Source organism: Papaver somniferum, chromosome 2 (assembly GCF_003573695.1).
Source record: "Papaver somniferum cultivar HN1 chromosome 2, ASM357369v1, whole genome shotgun sequence".
Lineage (NCBI taxonomy): Eukaryota > Viridiplantae > Streptophyta > Magnoliopsida > Ranunculales > Papaveraceae > Papaver > Papaver somniferum.
The window spans coordinates 180,292,875-180,313,916 of record NC_039359.1 but is presented as its reverse complement, the minus strand read 5'-3'; the positions used below and the strand labels follow the sequence as shown (position 1 = coordinate 180,313,916).

Below are 21,042 nucleotides of genomic sequence, written 5' to 3'. Positions count from 1 at the left end.
AAGGCCGGATTCAAGAACTGATTAATCTTAACACATAACCTGTGATACTTCAATTATATAAACAAATATAATGCGGAAAAGAAATAACACAGACACCAGAAATTTTGTTAACGAGGAAACCACACAAATGCAGAAAACGTCGGGACTTAGTCCATCTTTGAACACCACACCGTATTAAGCCGCTATAGACACTATCCTACTACCAATGAACTTCGGACTGGAATGTAGTTGAGCCCTAATGAATCTCACACTGATTAAGGTACAGTTGCGCTCCTTACGTCTCTGAACCCCAGCAGGATTCTACGCACTTGATTCCCTTAGATGATCTCACCCATAACTAAGAGTTGCTATGACCCAAAGTTGAAGACTTGATAAACAAATTTGTCTCACACAGAAAAGTCTATTGAGATAGATAAATCTGTCTCCTAAAGAAATACCTATAAGTTTTGTTCCGTCATTTGATAAATCAAGGTGCACAGGAACCAATTGATAAACCAGGCTCATATTCTCGAAGAACAACCTAGTATTATCAATCACCTCACAATAATCTTAATCGTATGGAAACTAAAAAAGATATTGTGCAATCACAAACGATGAGATGGAGATGTTTGTGACTACTTTTTATCTTGCCTATCGGAGATTAAATCTCGAGCAAATCTTAGAGAAGATAATACTCAATACGATAGAAACCGACAATATCAGAACATGCAACTACAGAGAAAATAGTTGGGTCTGGCTTCATAATCCCAATGAAATCTTCAAGTCGTTAACCTACAGGGTTTTGGAAAAAATCTAAGGTTAAAGGAGAATCGACTCTAGTCGCAACTAGTATCAAAAAGAGGTATGGGGATTAGGTTTCCCAGTTGCTAGAGTTCTGCCTTATATAGTTTTTAAATCGGGGTTTGCAATCAATGTTACCTTGGTAACAAAGCATTCAATATTCACTGTTAGATGAAAACCTGATTAGACTCAAGCTAATATCTTTCAACCGTTAGATCAAACTTAGCTTGTTACACACAAATGAAATGTACCTTCATTTAGATATGAGTAACGGTACCTAAACATGTACACCTTGTTGGCTCAACAATAGTTAACCAAAGTTAGCCATATGAACACTTTCATATCAACCGTATTCATCTTAACCACAACTAGTTCAAATGACTCAAATGGATGTTTCATATGTGGCATCATTTTTAAGACATCATTTGAATATAAAATCCTAAATATTAGGAAAAATAAAGTTTTCTCTCTAACCCATAAAGTTTTCAGTTATTTTTTTACTTATTTATAGGCATACAATTGGTTAAAATTCTTTCTATTTTTTTTTCAATGATAAAAGTGTGACTAGGATGGGAAGACATCCTCTAAGTAAATGTCTAAAATTAGAGGTTCACCTAGAGGATGTTTAATTTTTTTTTGACACATCAATCGGTTGGAAATGATTTTTTATAAATATGGTTGTGGATCCTATGTGGATTAGGTTTTCTCACACACATTCTGCTGGAGAAGCTCTAACGGTAGGGAGAGAAAGGTGAGACGATAGAAGTCAAAAGAGGTGATTTCTTGGTAGTTAGGGGCTTAATGCGTGTTTTCCATGTTCCGAATCATTTTTTGACCTACGGTTAAATCATGTTTCCCGCTAGACCCTAGCATTGACCAACCAGCAAATTTCCCAACTACAGACAAAACACCGTCTCCAATTGTCAATCACTATTCACTCACTGGACAGTCAACACTGATTAGTAAATTTATTTCTTTAGTAATGAATAACGCATTCAGCGCATTATAGTCGTACCGTTATCTCAATTCTGAAACATACCGAGTTTCCGTTTCTTATTTCCTTCCTTTCCTTTTCATTCTCACATCACTCTCTCTCGGAAAAACAAGAAAAAGAAAAATGGGATCTCTACCGCAATCATCATCCGCATACGATCTCTCATTCTATACAAATTCCTCCTCCGAAGAATCATCAGTAAACCCAAAAGATTTACGAGTTCTCTTCGAATCACAACAAAAATACCTAAACTACTTTTTCCAAAACCTGGATTTATCACAAACCTTAACATTTACACAAACCTTGTTAAATTCGAAAGGAACCATCTTCTTCAGCGGTGTTGGTAAATCAGGATTTGTATCACAAAAGATCTCACAAACCTTAGTTTCGTTAGGTATTAGATCTAGTTTCTTATCACCAACAGATGCATTACATGGAGATATTGGTATATTATCAAGATCTGATATTCTTGTGTTATTTAGTAAATCTGGTAACACTGAAGAATTAATGAAATTAGTACCCTGTGCCAAAGCTAAAGGAGCCTATTTGATTTCTGTTACTAGTTATCAAGGGAATTTGTTATCTGCTGTTTGTGATTTTAATGTACATTTACCTTTGGAGAGGGAGTTATGTCCTTTTGATTTAGCTCCTGTTACTAGTACCGCCATTCAAATGGTTTTTGGTGATACGGTTGCGATTGCCTTGATGAGTGCTAAGAATTTGTCTAGAGATGAATATGCTGCTAATCATCCTGCTGGAAGGATTGGGAAAAGCCTCATTTTCAAGGTTTGGGGGTTTTCTAATTATTTTATTTGTATTGAATCTGTGTTTTGTTGGAATAAATGAATTCTAGATAATTTAGATCTGTTTCTCTGATCACATAGGAATTAGAAGAAGTAGGTATGAGAAAAATTATCTTGTTGTTGTGTACGTATTATGTGTATAGGTATTATGATGTGAATCGAGTTAATAATTGAAGGTAAAGCAATACATTAACACAATTGCTCAGTTATTAGATTTCATTCTAATTGTTCACGAACAATGCGATAAGATTGAGATAATGTGTGTGTTGATTAAATAGAAAGTCATTAGAGTTCTTGCCAACGGTTAACGAACAACATTATTGACTCGAGATGGTGTATTCATTGCTAAAGGTTATTGGACAACATTGTTGAATTGATGATGCACGTGTTGATTATGTAGAAAATTATTAGAGTTCGTGCTAAATTGTCTACGGTCAACGAGCAATACTATTGAACTGACAATTCTTGTATGGGTTACGTAGAAAGTTATTAGAGTTCATTCCAATGGATAACGAGCACAGGAAAAAGATTCTGTTTAATCATGTTGATAGAAAGATATTGGGTACCTCTATGTCATTAAGACATGATTAAAAGGGTGATATCCAGTTTTTCGTATTGAATGGGTTACTCAATTTTGGTTTCATTCTTCGGATAGTACTGATTTGTGAAACTTCAGGAATTAAATCTAAATTTTCCTATTTGGTCAGTTCGGTTTTTATCATGCTAAATGATTCAAATTATTCTGTTAACTATTGGTTCACTCGTAACTGAAAAAGACTTTATATTGTTGAATTCAGTGTAAAGTTATGTTTGGATAATCACTGATTTTTGTTTCCATAGATTACAGTTCTATGGACCTAGATGATACCCATTCCTTGGGATAATGAAGATTTGATTTAGTGGACCATTTAATTGTTGTGTAGGTCAAGGATGTTATGAAGAAGCAAGAAGAACTTCCGTTATGCAAGGAAGATGATATGATAATGGATCAACTCGTGGAACTTACGAGTAAAGGATGTGGCTGTTTACTAGTTATCAACGAAGAACACCATCTAGTCGGCACATTCACTGATGGAGATTTGCGGCGAACACTCAAAGCCAGTGGTGAAGGTATCTTCAAGCTTACCGTTGGGCAGATGTGCAACAGGTAAAGACACATTGGTTCTTAATTTTTTGTTAACTTAAGATATGTTCTGCCTTTTCATAAACGCATATAACTATCCTTTGATGTTCAGGAACCCCAGAATTATTGATCCAGAGGCGATGGCAGTGGAAGCAATGCAGAAGATGGAATCTCCACCATCGCCGGTGCAGTTTCTGCCGGTCGTTAATCATCAAAATGTTGTAATTGGTATCATCACATTGCATGGATTAGTCTCAGCAGGTCTGTAAACACTGTACCCAGATCCTATTATGGTTTGTTCTAATTTTTTTATTCTTTGTGTATTTATCTCCCTAATGTGAATGGGGATCTGTTATCCTAAGTTACTTTACTAGCTTATAAAGAATTTGAAAAACATAGTATATCTGCAAGATTGTATTGATATTTAACAATAGATGTTGATTACTCTATTGTCTTTATCTAAGTTGAATCTCACATTAAAATTTTCAGTAAAATATCCGGATAGTATAAACTGATGTGTAAAAAGTGAATCGATAGTGAACAGATTTTGTTGCACAAGAATTAAGCCATGATTTTTATTGCGTAAGAGTGTTTGTCAATATTGGATCGATATTCCCTTAGATTTACAAAATTTCACTTTGAAACTTTGACATATAGAATAAGCTTGGTAATGAACAGGATATGGCATTGTAAGGTTAAGCCATACTTTATTTCTATTGATGTAAGAGTGTCTATATCGTGTAAATCCAAAGAACTTTCTCAAAGACTCTGATAGATAAAATGAACTTGGTAATGAACAGGTTATGGTAACTTAAATAGTTAGGCCATTACTCATTATAATACGTACGAAAGTGTGTGTCATCATATGCTTATATAATATTCCTGAAATTTTGCTGAAAAACTGTGGTAGGTAGAAAGGCATGATAGTGAACAGGTTGTTGTGTTACCAAAAAGGCTGGCCATAAGTCATTTCTTTTAATGCAAGAGTATGTATCGTCATTGGATGCATTTTTGTGCAGATTCACTGAATGTTTTTGAAAACGGTGATTGGTGGATTTTTTTGTCACAATAACTTGATAGCGAACAAGTGATAATTTGTTTTGGTTAACCGTGTGTGTCATCACTGGATCTTGGGTCATGGAATTTTTGCTTGAGAGCTGCGACCACCTAGCATTCCAGCTTTTATGTCATCAGCTTTCCTGCTTCTCTAGTGTAGCAGCATACTCAAATGGTATTTGTCAATATCATTGATACAGCCCGATACCTGATGCCAGATACTATGAACTATGATTAGAAGTAGATATATGCACATATAAAACCCCTGCAGACTTGCTAACAGTACTTAAAAGAACATTTTTATTGTAACCTTGTGTGCCTGTTACAACCAGAGTTACAAATCCTAGAAACACAAAATATAGAGAAAAAACAAATGCCGAATAGGCTGACTCCTCCCTAAACTGTAAACCTTTGAAGCAAAACAACAAAACAAAATTGAATCGTTCAGCTTTTTTAGCTATTCATTCGAACCAATGATAACTACGTATCGTTATCATTATAATTTATTTATTGGTACCCAACAAACTCAGGAACCATAAGGCAGTGTTTCCATGAAATCTATTATTGGAACCAAAGCCTAAGAGTTAAGTCTATCTCTGGGTTTTCAGATCCTCTACTGGCATCACTCCTGTGAACAGTAATATTGTTATTTGGCTGGTTATCAGCTTGAGGTGGAAGACCCTCCTCTGCAGCTCGCCTCTCTGGCTGATCTGACAGTGGCAGTACAGGAACATTTTGTCCGTTAACTGCTGGAGAGTTTCCCCGACGGGTGAAAACATTTCCTGCGTTTGGTGCTGGTCTACAAAGCAGTGCAATTCTTGAGGCATCAAGTTGCCCTGCTGTTTCCATCCTATTCTGCGCACGCATTTGCTGGTACGCCTTATCTTGAGGTGGAAGATCCTCCTCTGCAACTTGCCTCTCTGGCCGATCTGATAGTGGCAGTACAGGAACATTTTGTGTGCCTTCCACATTTTGTATGTTAACTGCTGGAGAGTCTTCCCCGCGGATGAAAGCATTCCCTGCATTTGGCGTTAGTGTACGAAGCAGTCCAATCCTCGGAGGCATCAATTTGCGCTGGTCTTTCCATCCTATCCTGTGCACGAATTTTGCTGGTACAGATGATCTGCAGCATGCTGTGCGACACTCCGGATCCTTGCAGCGCCAATTCGATTGCGCTCATGTGAATCCAAGTGCATCCAGTACGAGATCATGGTAGAAAAGCGCTGATGACAGACGCGGCATTCATAAAGATTTTCATCATATTGTTGCTCTAATTGCCTGATTTGAAGAGATCTCGTGCTAGACTCCATATTAGCACACACCTTAAATAAAACCAACGAAAATACAGATGAAGACTGGGACTCAGGCTAAAATTCTGGGAATCAGTATTTCCCATCTTATGCCAGATTTATAGTGGGATGATCAGATGCACACCATAGCTTGGTTCAGATCCGCTCCAATGGCTTAGCTGTCGGATAAAACACGTTGCATATCAAACGGTCACTATTTCTCGGTTAATTTCCATGATGTCAATTCAAACATGACCCAGGGATTTCCATATTATGGTTTGTTATTGCAATCTCTCATTGATTACAGACAGATGCATTCTGAGATCTATGTGCTGCTCAAAAATGGTAACGTAAATAAGCGCATGACAAATTCAATTAAATTTTAAGTAGACTTGCCAAAATGGCTAATTCAAAAACGTCATTGCAGTAAAAACTGCATTCAAATGCATTCGTGTAAATGTTTTTTGATTACGAGATTCTGATCCGGTTAGTTTTTTGTATTCATTGCTAGTAAAAGTTTAATTAGAAGGTATGAATCTTGCTTATAAACAGTATAGGAAATATTTTGTAAAGTGTCACTTGTATGAAACAAACTAAAGTTTCCTGCTAGTGCTTTAACTTTTTACCACCTTACTGGGCTGCTATAAGACCAAATAAACTTCATCTGGCTAATTAGAAAAATGTTCCAAAATAGGAAAAATATGAAACTTTTAGAAACAAATCTTTGAACTTTTTAAAGAAAAATCTACGAAACAAAATATTAACTGAACCTGAAAATTGAAGGTGCGTCTTTGCTCTTTAGTAAGAGATCTTAGTGACAATCTTAATTACTCTAATTAAATGAAAATCATGGAATTGTATTGTATCATGCTTATAAAACTGGAAACAAAAAAAGATAGACATTGAGCATAAGTATTTGTTATGGGAAGAAATAATAGGGCGTTTGTATATTATGCGACCCTCTAAACCTCAATGAGGGCTGTAACTAAACTAAATAAACCAGAAACCCCTCTGCAAAAGACAAGAGAGGTAACTTAGGTAAGGCAAAGTTGTTTGAGGATTGAGACTTAATAATGGACTCTCTCATCTCCTCTAAAAACCAAAACAAAACAGTACATTAAGTTTTTTCTGATCAATACTATATTTGAGGCCTGGCTCTTTTCCGATCTTGCAATATAGTAAGCGTTAGTAGCTCTAGTTATATACCCTTGGCTAATTCTGAAAGTGACTAACTAATTTTCTAAGCAAGGGTATTTTAGGAGTTCTCCACCAATTAATCTTCCACCTACCGTTGACGTGTTTTCAGAAAAATTAGGATCAAAAAATATTAATCTTAACGACAATCAAAACTAATGATTGTTAGGATTTCGTTGGAATTAAATGATTTGTTACGATGAAGATCCAAAATCACGAACAGAAAAATCAAATATGTTAATTGAAATAATATAGATCTTGATGCTCGATGCTTCTAATCAGCAAGATCTTTTTTTTTTCTAAATAATTACTCAACTAAGTAAGAGTTCAAGCAGTTTATCCATCAAGAGGACCATGAAAAGAACTCATAGATTTCTTAACATTTGCATTCCCTTACAGCTACACTGGGACCACGATATATACCAGAAAACGTAAGGGATTCTCGTATTAACGACGCTATTTTTCTTTGATTATACTATTTTTGAGTTTACATGTGAGTATGATGTAGTGATATTTTGCATAATGGGAGATCGAATTGTTAGTTTGCGTTCTGCTATTAGGATTACTGATAATCAGCTTTTGGATAAACACGAGGTTTTTTATATTTGGTTTGCTTCTTATAGTCGTGATTGACTGATTATTTTTGGTTTGTGATCAAAATTGGTAGGAAGGTTGGGAAGTTGGTTTTTGAACATGAAATTGTAGAATGGATGTCCCACTGATACATTAGAATCACAAAAACATATGAATTATGAGAATAAAAAATTCAAAGTTGATTTGAGTTTTAGAAGAATCAGATATAAGTATGGAAACAAAGTTAAGATTACATAATTATCGCACTAATCACATGACTAAGACCGATTATATTCCTTAAAATACCTTTGTTCTAAAAATTAAAAGACTAATTAGTTAGATAATTTAATGACAAATGGCAATTTTCTATTGGTCCCCATCACCCCATCCAAAATCGCCCCCCATCAAAAATTTTCTCATATATATATATATATATATGAATCTCAATAATACTAATTCTTCGGAGTTTTAAATTTAGGTCATCATCAATCTCGCTATCATTACCTTGCTTCTGTGCAACCTCTATCTGCTCAAAGAAAGATATGTCAGGGTTGAGCATGTCTTCTGGGTCGAGCTGCAAAAGTGCTCCCCGGTTAATCTTAAATTCGTCATTATTATTTTTCTCATTATCAAGAGAAAGGGAGAGATGATAATCAAGAGGTCTAGGTTTCTTCCTCTCGCGTTCTATCATCTTATTTTGTTCAAGTATCCGAGGAGGTTGAACAGCCGGTGAAAACTCAAGAGAGCAAGGAGTATCATCGATTTTTCCGAACCTGTTTCGCGAACTTGATGCGAATGAACTTGGATGAGGAGGCTGATCAACCAGTGAAAGTTCAAGAGAGCAAGGAGAATCCTTTATCTCAATACCTAGCGGATTTTGGGAAGTTGATGCAACCAAGCTAGGATGATTATCATTATCACGCCTTTGCCGAAATTTTGGAAGATAAAAACGAGAAGCCTTATTTCTCTCATTTATTCTTCTTAGTTGATTTTCATAGTGTATCCTATTTAAGTTACTAAGAAGATTTGTATTGTTTCTAGGACGAGAGAACCGGTGGTGTTGTTCAAGCCAATGCCCGTTTAGATCTCTCATTGATGCAAAAGTTTGATCACAGTCACATTTGTAGAACAAGTCGTGATCCATGGACTAAGACTATGAGTTCTCAATATAAGTAAACAAAATGCAACAAATGTGGATATAATAGAGGATAGACTTTCTTACATAATATTTAACATTTTAAATTCAAATTTTTTTATGGTTGTTTAATAATCGAAATTTGGTGAATTTTGATTTCATGCCCTCCCTAAAACAGTAAATTTCATTAATAGGGCTTTCTGTTGATTTCCCATTAATCATCAGTTTATGGCCTTAATTGGAAAGTCAGACAAGATGATTCTTTTTTTTCTTTTTTTCCTTTGCACACGTACATTGTATCACCACAAAAGGAAAAGCAAAACTCTCAAAGAAAAATTCACCCTCTCTCCTTGACCCTGGCCGCCGAGTTTTGACCACGAGTTGAGTCTTAAACAAATATTCGCATATCACCTATATCATCTTGTTCTTACTCATATCAATACCCGAGAATCATTCTATACGCGGAGTGTTAGAATCCTTCATGTCAGTTTGCTATGGTCGTAAGAAGGAAATCTAGGCTAGATTTACTGGGATTTTGTTGCTCCTACTAAGAAATCAAACTTCGTTGCTATCACCCACTACTCCTACTGGTTTTTTAATTAATTTCTGTTGAACCAATGAATCCTCAGCCACCGCGTAAACCACCCAATAACTCCCCTCCAACAAACCCAACACAACCATCATTTCCCCTGACATCCGACTTCACCGTGCCTGAAAAGCTTCACAACATCCCACAACTTTCAGCTATTCCAAGACCCTGCAATCATGATGTAGCCGTCGAACCGCTCAACCCTTTACTTACCCCTATCGGTACCATCAACAACATCACCTTCCCAGCATCTTCATCGTCTAATTCTACATCTTTTTTCTCATCCTCACCTTCTCTCCAAAAAGAAACATACATCAACCACCCAACTCAAGAGAATCTTCAAAAAGAACTCCAGCAAACTTTACCAGATCAGACAAAAAACCCCTATTCATCCTTAACTTTAAGCAACCCATCATCATCAAAGAAAAAGTACAAAGATACTCACCTATTGCAACTAACTGAAAGGATGCAAGATCTCATGAAAGACCACCATCGGCACTGTTTAGATGTAAAGGTCCTGTCAGGAAATTTTTCATACTCTACCTTACAGATTGAGCTGAAAAATCACCGGAGCCCCATGCAAATAAAATACCTAGAAACTATTCCTCATACAGAGGCATTCAAACTGATCATGCATCATGAAGTTGATAAAAAAAGATAGTAGAAGATAAACCCTGGATTATCTCTGAACATGTGGTACTGTTTTAAGACTATGAAAAGTTCATTGCTAACCCTGATCAAAGTTTTCTAGTTGCTGTTTTTTGGCTACAGATTCTTCATCTTCCGAGGTTCTGGGTCGACAGATTATCCATTGAAAAGCTACTACAGAATGTTGGAACAATACTGGAAGTTGATCTTCTTTCTTCTCCTCCAAGAGCAAAACTAGAAATGGATCTCAACAAGCCTTTTACCCCAGGTATTCTCCTAAACTGTGAAAGAACAACTTGGATCCAACTGGCTTATGAGTACCTACCCATGATCTGTTATCGATGAGGGTTTCTCGGCCACATAGCGAGAGAATGTTCCAAATTCGTCAGCACAGACCATGCACTGATGGATATCCAGTTTCCTAAATTTCCATACCACAGCCTTAACAGCAGGATGGAAGCTCAAAACCCACAACCAAAAACCCAAAATATGCTAACATCCTCATCATCAAACATACCATCGAAAGATTCAGCATCTAACCATCAATCCTTCTCTACCAGTCATGATGCCCTCCCCACTCTCTACCCCATCCTAGCCCAAACTTCAGCACAAAATTCAATACCACAACCACCGCTTACCACCGTTTCGAGACCGATCCCGATAAGATTATCCCCAGTCATGACCCAGCAAGGACTCAACTGGAATCCGGTTCCACAAAAACAAGGTACTACAGCTAGTTTCCCAGCGAAATCCAAGGAACCTCAACAGTCTGACACTGTCTCTGACGTAGAAGCTTTACCATCAACTATTCCTATCTCTGCACCAAGTTCCAAGGAATCTGCTAGCCGAAAGAATGTCTCCTCTGAAAGATCTATGGATAGGACCCACGGGAGCAGGCTGGTTTACCCGAACCCGCCGACAAGTAAAGTCTGTACCCGACCCGATCAACCCGTAGACCCGGTACCAAATACAACAACACCGACATTTATACCAGATACAAAGCGATCCGAACCTGGGCCTGGACTTGATCGAGATACCAACAAAGCTACAGATAAGGGAAAAGGCCAAGCAACTTCTACAAGCCCAACAACTTCGCCATTCCATATCAAAGAGCTGCAACGAGTACAACCAACCGTACCAGGCCCCGCATCCATCCAATTATTTCCTCTCTCCACTTATTTTTCGCTCAATTTCTCTCAATTATTGGTGATCTTTTTGCAGAAAAAGGATGCCACTGTGAACCTGCAAATCACAACTGTGAATGGAAACCCTCATGTTAAGATGACCCACAGTTACATGGAAGAGATAGAAACAACAAATGCATCTCCAACTGTCCAAACTACTGGCCAAAAATCTGCACCAACAGTGGGTACACCAGTGAAGACATATAAGCGCAAAGAAAGAATGCCAAGGAAGAGCTTACCAAAGCATCTACTCATCCCACCAACTCCTGAGTTTGCAGCTGGTAGGCTTCTAAAAGGTCCTACAAATTATAACCGCAAGTGCACGGTGTCGAAAGTGGCAAATGTGCAAGTACGGGTCGATCCACAGAGACTGGGTGTGTTTTGGAGTTTCTAGCTATTTTGGGTTCTAAATTTGCTAATGGGCTTTGAATACCAAAGGGGTCTTGAATATCAATGGTCTTTGAATACCCTTTGGAACTGTTGGGCTGAACTGAGCTTGGGCTCAGAAATATGGACTATGGGCTTTAGGTCTTAAACCTTGTTTTGGGCTTTTGGGTTGAACAACTGGGCTTTGGTTAAGCCCACAGTTGACTGAATTGGGCTTCAGTTTGAATTGAGCTTTGGAAAGCAAAGCAATCAGCAGCAATGCAACAGAACAGCACAGGGGCAGCAGCAGCAAGGGAGGCAAACAATGCACAGCAGCAGTGCAATGCAGTGAAAGAAAAGTGCTGCACAGCAATAGAATGCAGCAAAGGAGCTGCAGCAGACAACAACAACAGCAGTAGGGAAGGCAGCAGCAGCTGCAGCTGCACAAGCAGTGCACAGCAGCACAAGAGACAGAAGAAGAAGTGGCAGCAACAGCAGCACTGCAAGTCTGCACAGCATCTGCACAAGCAGTGCAAGTAGCAGCAGCAGTCTGCAAGGCACTGGAAGGAAGGAAAACAGAACAGTGGGAAAAGCAATGGAAAAATGATAAAACAAACCAAGATAACAGCAAGCAAAGATGACAATGAAGTGAAAGATAATGCAATAAAGAAGATGGCTAACAAAATAAACAAAAGGAAACACAAACAGGGCAACACATGGCAAAAGCAAAGAACAAAAATGAACCAAGGCCTAAGCCAAGGGCAGGGGTGATAAAGAAACTGACAAGAAGCAATACTAAGGCAAGAATACAGGCATTCCTATAGAATGGGTTGAAAACTAGCTTGCTATAAGCACTAGCTTCTCCCAATGCACAATCAACACTGCAACCTAAGCATACAAGGAGAATGGCAAGAACATCAGCTTGCTATGAGCACTGATTTCTTGCCATTACACAATCAGCACATTGCTTCACAGATACCTAGCCTAGCATTCCTTCAGATGACAGTAAAACAAACATGACAGGAACATTGATACTAACAGTGAGCATTTAAACTATGAACTAACATGACAAAACAATGAGTCTAACTAACAACAGGAACATCACACATTAACATTAATCAGGAAACAAACAGGATATGACAAGTCTAACATGAACATGAAACTAAGCAACAAATTGAACTAAAAAAAAAATCAACATTAACAGAACATGGAAATTGAACTGAACATGAAATTGAAATTAAGTTGTAACTGAAATTTAACAGGACATGAGAGTCCTGGATGTGGGCTAATCCCAACATGAAAATTACACACAACCCATGGTGCTATTTATAGTCACAGACCCAAATTCCCTAAATTACCTAATTCCCCCAAAATTAGGGTTTGTTCTTCCCCAAATTACAACAGTTAAAATTAGCTCACCTAAAAGTCCAATTGATGCCGACCCATCCCTTCTCTGACTCCCCTGTATCACTCCATGCCTTCAATTTCTCTTTCTAGCTTCACTAATTCGTTAACCATTCACCTAGGGTTTCGGCAGGGGAGAAATTGACGAATTAGGGGGCTATAAAGATGGGTAATAGTTGTAGGAAGGTAGGGGTGATGATGGTGGAGGTGTGGTGTTGGTAGAGGAGTTGGTGATGGAGTCAGAGCAGGTGGAGAAGGTGGTGGTGTACGGCGGTTCTGTGGAGAAGATGGTGGAGAGGGTATGGCTCGACTGTGTTTGGGGTAGGGGGTGTGTTTGGGTTAGGTGGATGGGCTCGGGTACTAGGGTGTAAGGCGAATGCATCGAGTCATGATGTTCTGTGACTCTGAGCTGCGAGATGCGAAGCTGGTAGGTAGATCGGACGGTGATGCGAAGGTAAGCGATGAGCGACCGTTGGATTATATGATACAACAAAATGAACGGTACTTGATGGAGTTAGGTACTGTAGTGTTAGGGGGAGATATCAAACTTTGATGCACAGCAAGGGAGCGACCGTTGGATTCAACTACCATCTAATCTGAAGGCTTGGAATTTCAGCGCTGTGGTGCTCGGCAGAGACTTCAGATTTTGATGCTCTATGAAGGAGCGACCGTCGGATGCTTCTGAGAAATGATCTGATGGCTGAGAACGGAGGCGCTTTTGTGTGTAGAAAATGAGGTTGTGCGCACCATTCTTCGCGGCTTCCTTGCGTAATTTCTTCCGGCTTTTCACTACTTTTCTGCTCTTTTCGCTCCGCGACTCATCCGAACTTTATTTATTACCTAAAAATGCAAAATTAATTAATAAAAATATTTATTCTTGAAAACAATGAAAATACAGAATATGGGATAAAATGTAGAATTAATGCATAAAAGATGAGTTAAAATGCCAACAAAAGGGATAAATATATACAATATTTGGCACTCATCAAATACCCCCAAACCTGAATTTTACTTGTCCTCAAGTAAAACAAAACTAAGGAAATCCTAACTATACCACTGTCGCTGGTCTCTCTCGAATGCATTTAGCGTATGCACTAAGCCTTTTAAACCACTAAGTGTCCCTAGTGGACGAGTTGAAGTCTCGTGAAGGTTTACCAGAGGTGTGCCTACAAAACCTAAGGACAAAATATAAGCTCAGATTCCATCAAACGTGACATGTGCAAACAGTTAAGCTCACAGCAAAATGGAGATGTCAATCTAGCTATCGAAGGCACAATCCTAGCACTGATAACAAAAAAGACATGTGATAAGAGTGTAAAGTGTATCTACATGTGTAAAGAAAGATCTGAAGTCATGACTACTAATCACCAAGAGATAGTTTCTCAGGCTAAGAACTGAGGTCGAAATCTAGCTAGCTGTCCGGACTTTACGAGAATTGTGAATGAGTTGGAGGTATTTCACAATTTCTCGCGTTGTACATCAATGGCATACACCCTCCTTGCTTATTACAACGAAACAACAAAAGATGACTATTTACATGACTCTTATTTACATTGACTACTCTCTTTTTATTTTGGAACAAAGAGGATGGAATTGATAAATACTTGATTTTTTTGTATTTTTCTGATATTTTTTTTTTTTTTTTTTTTTCTGAATATATACATCGATTTTTTTTTTTTTTTTTTTTTTTTTTTTTTTTTTTTTTTTTTTTTTTTTTTTTTTTTTTTTTACAAGGAAACACTTTGATACATAACAAAAGGAAACAAAAGATTACATGACACTTTGCAAGAGGTAGCCCTTTTGATGCACCCAGTTAAATTCGATGGTTGTCTTTCTTAATGTAACCTCCACCTTCTATCCCAACCAACCAAAGAACAAGCTAGTCAAGTTTCGTTCAGTATTCTAAAGTGATTGGCAATCGTAACTTCCTATCCAACACCTTGAAGATCGAGGCCATACATGTATTGGTAGATCGTGCGCGTGCAAATTTCTTATCACTATGTGAATTGTGCTAGAATCAGGGTGCCTAAATATCTAGACTAAGACTCCTAATAAAAATACATATTTGCACAAGAGTCAACATTTCAAGGTAAATGAGCTCCATTTTTATGATTTTTTTCAATTTTTTAATTTTTTTAGAATTTTGATTTTTCAATTTTTTTTGGAATTTTTCAATTTTTTCAAAAAGAAGGAGTTCGTTTTCAATTATGGCAAATTATCATGGTATCTACTCTATACCCCCAAACCTAAACTAAACATTGTCCTCAATGTTTCAAAATATGGAAAGAATTAAAATGCAACATATGGAAAGGGACATGCTGAGTAGAGTAAAAGGAGAGAGAATACCCGATTTCGGCGAAAGCAGAATTAAAACTCCGTTATTCAAGGCAAAAATCCAACATATTTTAGCCGAGATCAAATTGGATTAGCAAAATATATACAAAAGGAACAAAAGGTTTTTTTTTTTTTTTTTTTTTTTTTTTTTTTTTTTTTTTTTTTTTAAAAAAAACGGGAAAAAAGTAAAGTAAATTTTTTTTTTTTTTTTTTTTTTTTTTTTTTTTTTTTTTTTTTTAATTTGGTTTTTGTATGGGAGCAAGCCCACTGTGCAAGCCTCTAATGAAATGGATGGAAGGCTGCGGCCCACGAAACACTAAGTTTTAATTTTGAAAGTTTAATTTGGCCCAGTTGGTTAAGGCCCGACGTTTGTTTTAAAACTTTGGTTTCGAGGTCCACTTTCGAGTGGAATACAAGTCCAATTGATGCTTACAAGCTCAGCTGGGTTTAAACCCAGAGTTCAAAATACAAGTCCAATGAAAGAATTTAAACAAGCCCACAAAAAATAAATACAAGCCCACAAATAAATTATTACAAACCCAAAATAGAAAAATAAAAAGCCCAAAAAAATTGGGTTAATTATTACAAGCCCACAATTAAAAATTGGAAGCCCACAGGTTGGGTTCTCTCAATGAATGGGTTTAGGCTTACCTTTGTAGCACAGCCCAGCTGCTCTGATATTGTTGCAAAAACCCAGTTGGGTTTTGGTTCTTTTCCTTGGTGGCGTCCCAGCAGAGGAAAAACAGGTTCAGAATCAGCAGGTCCAACAGCAAATGAAATGAAGCAGATGCAGATGCAAATGCTATGCAGTGAAATACAAAATAGCTAATAAAACACAGATAAAACACAGCACCAATCCCCGGCAACGGCGCCAAAAACTTGGTAGGCTTCTAAAAGGTCCTACAAATTATAACCGCAAGTGCACGGTGTCGAAAGTGGCAAATGTGCAAGTACGGGTCGATCCACAGAGACTGGGTGTGTTTTGGAGTTTCTAGCTATTTTGGGTTCTAAATTTGCTAATGGGCTTTGAATACCAAAGGGGTCTTGAATATCAATGGTCTTTGAATACCCTTTGGAACTGTTGGGCTGAACTGAGCTTGGGCTCAGAAATATGGACTATGGGCTTTAGGTCTTAAACCTTGTTTTGGGCTTTTGGGTTGAACAACTGGGCTTTGGTTAAGCCCACAGTTGACTGAATTGGGCTTCAGTTTGAATTGAGCTTTGGAAAGCAAAGCAATCAGCAGCAATGCAACAGAACAGCACAGGGGCAGCAGCAGCAAGGGAGGCAAACAATGCACAGCAGCAGTGCAATGCAGTGAAAAAAGTGCTGCACAGCAATAGAATGCAGCAAAGGAGCTGCAGCAGACAACAACAACAGCAGTAGGGAAGGCAGCAGCAGCTGCAGCTGCACAAGCAGTGCACAGCAGCACAAGAGACAGAAGAAGAAGTGGCAGCAACAGCAGCACTGCAAGTCTGCACAGCATCTGCACAAGCAGTGCAAGTAGCAGCAGCAGTCTGCAAGGCACTGGAAGGAAGGAAAACAGAACAGTGGGAAAAGCAATGGAAAAATGATAAAACAAACCAAGATAACAGCAAGCAAAGATGACAATGAAGTGAAAGATAATGCAATAAAGAAGATGGCTAACAAAATAAACAAAAGGAAACACAAACAGGGCAACACATGGCAAAAGCAAAGAACAAAAATGAACCAAGGCCTAAGCCAAGGGCAGGGGTGATAAAGAAACTGACAAGAAGCAATACTAAGGCAAGAATACAGGCATTCCTATAGAATGGGTTGAAAACTAGCTTGCTATAAGCACTAGCTTCTCCCAATGCACAATCAACACTGCAACCTAAGCATACAAGGAGAATGGCAAGAACATCAGCTTGCTATGAGCACTGATTTCTTGCCATTACAATCAGCACATTGCTTCACAGATACCTAGCCTAGCATTCCTTCAAATGACAGTAAAACAAACATGACAGGAACATTGATACTAACAGTGAGCATTTAAACTATGAACTAACATGACAAAACAATGAGTCTAACTAACAGGAACATCACACATTAACATTAATCAGGAAACAAACAGGATATGACAAGTCTAACATGAACATGAAACTAAGCAACAAATTGAACTAAAAAAAAAATCAACATTAACAGAACATGGAAATTGAACTGAACATGAAATTGAAATTAAGTTGTAACTGAAATTTAACAGGACATGAGAGTCCTGGATGTGGGCTAATCCCAACATGAAAATTACACACAACCCATGGTGCTATTTAGTCACAGACCCAAATTCCCTAAATTACCTAATTCCCCCAAAATTAGGGTTTGTTCTTCCCCAAATTACAACAGTTAAAATTAGCTCACCTAAAAGTCCAATTGATGCCGACCCATCCCTTCTCTGACTCCCCTGTATCACTCCATGCCTTCAATTTCTCTTTCTAGCTTCACTAATTCGTTAACCATTCACCTAGGGTTTCGGCAGGGGAGAAATTGACGAATTAGGGGGCTATAAAGATGGGTAATAGTTGTAGGAAGGTAGGGGTGATGATGGTGGAGGTGTGGTGTTGGTAGAGGAGTTGGTGATGGAGTCAGAGCAGGTGGAGAAGGTGGTGGTGTACGGCGGTTCTGTGGAGAAGATGGTGGAGAGGGTATGGCTCGACTGTGTTTGGGGTAGGGGGTGTGTTTGGGTTAGGTGGATGGGCTCGGGTACTAGGGTGTAAGGCGAATGCATCGAGTCATGATGTTCTGTGACTCTGAGCTGCGAGATGCGAAGCTGGTAGGTAGATCGGACGGTGATGCGAAGGTAAGCGATGAGCGACCGTTGGATTATATGATACAACAAAATGAACGGTACTTGATGGAGTTAGGTACTGTAGTGTTAGGGGGAGATATCAAACTTTGATGCACAGCAAGGGAGCGACCGTTGGATTCAACTACCATCTAATCTGAAGGCTTGGAATTTCAGCGCTGTGGTGCTCGGCAGAGACTTCAGATTTTGATGCTCTATGAAGGAGCGACCGTCGGATGCTTCTGAGAAATGATCTGATGGCTGAGAACGGAGGCGCTTTTGTGTGTAGAAAATGAGGTTGTGCGCACCATTCTTCGCGGCTTCCTTGCGTAATTTCTTCCGGCTTTTCACTACTTTTCTGCTCTTTTCGCTCCGCGACTCATCCGAACTTTATTTATTACCTAAAAATGCAAAATTAATTAATAAAAATATTTATTCTTGAAAACAATGAAAATACAGAATATGGGATAAAATGTAGAATTAATGCATAAAAGATGAGTTAAAATGCCAACAAAAGGGATAAATATATACAATATTTGGCACTCATCAGCAGCTTCCTCACCGCCATCAAAAACCAGAAAATTCATATCCTTATCTGACCTGAGGGTTGAATCCAGCAGAACTTCCCAACCATCTCATGAAGTACCAGTTGTAAGGACAAAGAACCAAGATATTCACTCTATATTGGCCGCACTGCTCAACCAGGTGACGACACACAGAGTAAACACCAAAATCAACAAGAACCAGAGCTCTATACAACCAGTACCACTACCCAAGGAACTCCAACCACAGCGGCTTGGCATCTATCTCTTGATGATGAGACTGATGGCATTGCCAGTGCTACCCCTCTGCGAGATGTTGGCCAGAGCCAACGCTCGCCTCCATTATGAATTACCTGGCCTGGAATTGTCAAGGTGACCAAAATTCCTTGACAATTCAAAAATTGCGTGAGTATACACGCAATTATAGACCTTCTATTATGTTTTTATCTGAAACGTTATCATCTGCGCAACATTTATCTTTTTTGCAAACTTCCCTAGGATATGATATCTGTTTTGCTGTGCCTTGTAATGGTCATAAAGGAGGTCTAGGGATTTTGTGGAACTCCACTGTTAAGATTACTATTTTGCTTGCTAATCAAAGTGTTGTTCATGCCTATGTTGAACCTGCCTCAAACTCACAACCGTGGATATTTACTGGGATCTATGGGCCTCCACAACCACAAGCAAGATGGAACTTTTGGAAAGAATTCAACTCAATTATTCCTCAACATAATTTACCATGGCTGCTAATGGGAGATTTCAACGAGGTTCTAAACCAATCAGAAAAAATGGAAGGTCGCCCGATCCACTGCAACCAAGCCCAAATTTTTAAAGATGTGATTGATACAAATGGGCTCATCGATTTAGGTTTTCAAGGAGACACTTATACTTGGACCAACAAACAAATGGGGAACAACATCATCATGGAAAGATTGGACCGTGGGCTGAGCAACCAAACCTGGATAACCTTACATCCCAACACGACGATCAAACACCTAACTAGAATAGCCTTTGATCATGCACCCCTACTGCTTCAAGAAAAATTCATCCGGCGAAGGCTAACAAAAAACTTTAGGATGGAACACCTCTGGTTTATTCACCCCCAAATGAAAGAAGTAGTGCTAGAAGCTTGGAACCAATCTCTCTCGCCTTCACCACCCATTGACCTGCTGGATAAGATGCGGAACACAACCACTGCCTTACAAAATTGGAGCAAGGCCACCTTTGGACATCTACCAACAATGATCACCAAAATGGAGAAAGTCATTAAACAAGCCCGACATATTATGCCATATCAACAGGCCCAACACTGGATGGTTGGCTACAACAAGAAAAGGACTACAAGCACACACACTTGATGCTGGTCAACTGCAATGATCTATACTGGAAACAACGATCGAGAGTACAATGGCTGCAAGAAGGCGACTGAAACACAACATTGTTCCATACTAAGGCAAAAATTCACATGAGTATTAACCATATTTCACAGATCCAAGATGAACTGGGCAGATGGCACACACAGCCGCAAACCATTCTGAAAGTGATTCAACAGTTCTTCACAAATCAATACGAAGCACCAACAACAATTATAGTTGTTCACTTGTATCTCAAATAGGCTTACTCCAAGACAATGCAGCGGCCTAATCCAGCCAGTCACGGAGGATATTGAGAAGGTCATATTCTCAATTGGAACAAACAAAGCTCCTGGGCCGGACGGTTCACTAGTAAGTTCTACACCACTTTCTGGCCTTCAATCAAATATCAAATAATAGCAATGGTCCAGCACTTCTTTGAACACTCCCATATTGAACAACCATTTAGCCACACAAACATCACCTTAATCCCAAAAAACTAAAACCCAACCAAACCAAACCATTTCTGACCAATTGGGTTGTGTAATGTGGCCTACAAAGATATAACAAAAATCCTTGTTAACCGATTAAAACCTCTATTACAATTCATGGTCAGCCCATTCCAGAGTGCATTTGTGCCAAACATAGCGATCCACGACAATATTGCCATTGCAACAGAACTCTTTGACACAACCAGAACCACAACACCATCAAAAACACCAAAAATCGCTATGAAACTTGATATTCAAAAGGCATATGATAGTCTTGATTGGGGTTTCATCCGTCTCACGCTTGAAAGAATGGGCTTTCCACAAATCTTCATACAATACATCATGAACTGCATTACATCGGTTACATACTCTATCAACTTCAAT

The 21,042-nt window shown here is 38.5% G+C and overlaps 1 protein-coding gene across 1 annotated transcript; it reads left to right on the top strand.

Annotated features, from left to right (window-relative positions):
- The first annotated feature begins 1,802 nt into the window (after window positions 1-1,802).
- On the top strand, window positions 1,803-4,194 carry LOC113349917 (probable arabinose 5-phosphate isomerase). Its single transcript, XM_026593964.1, has 3 exons — window positions 1,803-2,560; window positions 3,501-3,724; window positions 3,813-4,194. The coding sequence occupies exons 1-3, from the start codon at window positions 1,898-1,900 to the stop codon at window positions 3,967-3,969; spliced, it is 1,044 nt and encodes a 347-aa protein (XP_026449749.1). The 5' UTR covers window positions 1,803-1,897; the 3' UTR covers window positions 3,970-4,194.
- Window positions 4,195-21,042: the final 16,848 nt, after the last annotated feature.

Excerpts from the sequence above, each read along its gene's own strand:
- LOC113349917 (XM_026593964.1), top strand. The coding sequence starts at position 1,898 with ATGGGATCTCTACCGCAATCATCATCCGCATACGATCTCTCATTCTAT. Across the intron at positions 2,561-3,500 it reads GGAAAAGCCTCATTTTCAAG|GTCAAGGATGTTATGAAGAA; the intron begins GTTTGGGGGTTT and ends ATTGTTGTGTAG. Across the intron at positions 3,725-3,812 it reads GTTGGGCAGATGTGCAACAG|GAACCCCAGAATTATTGATC; the intron begins GTAAAGACACAT and ends TTTGATGTTCAG.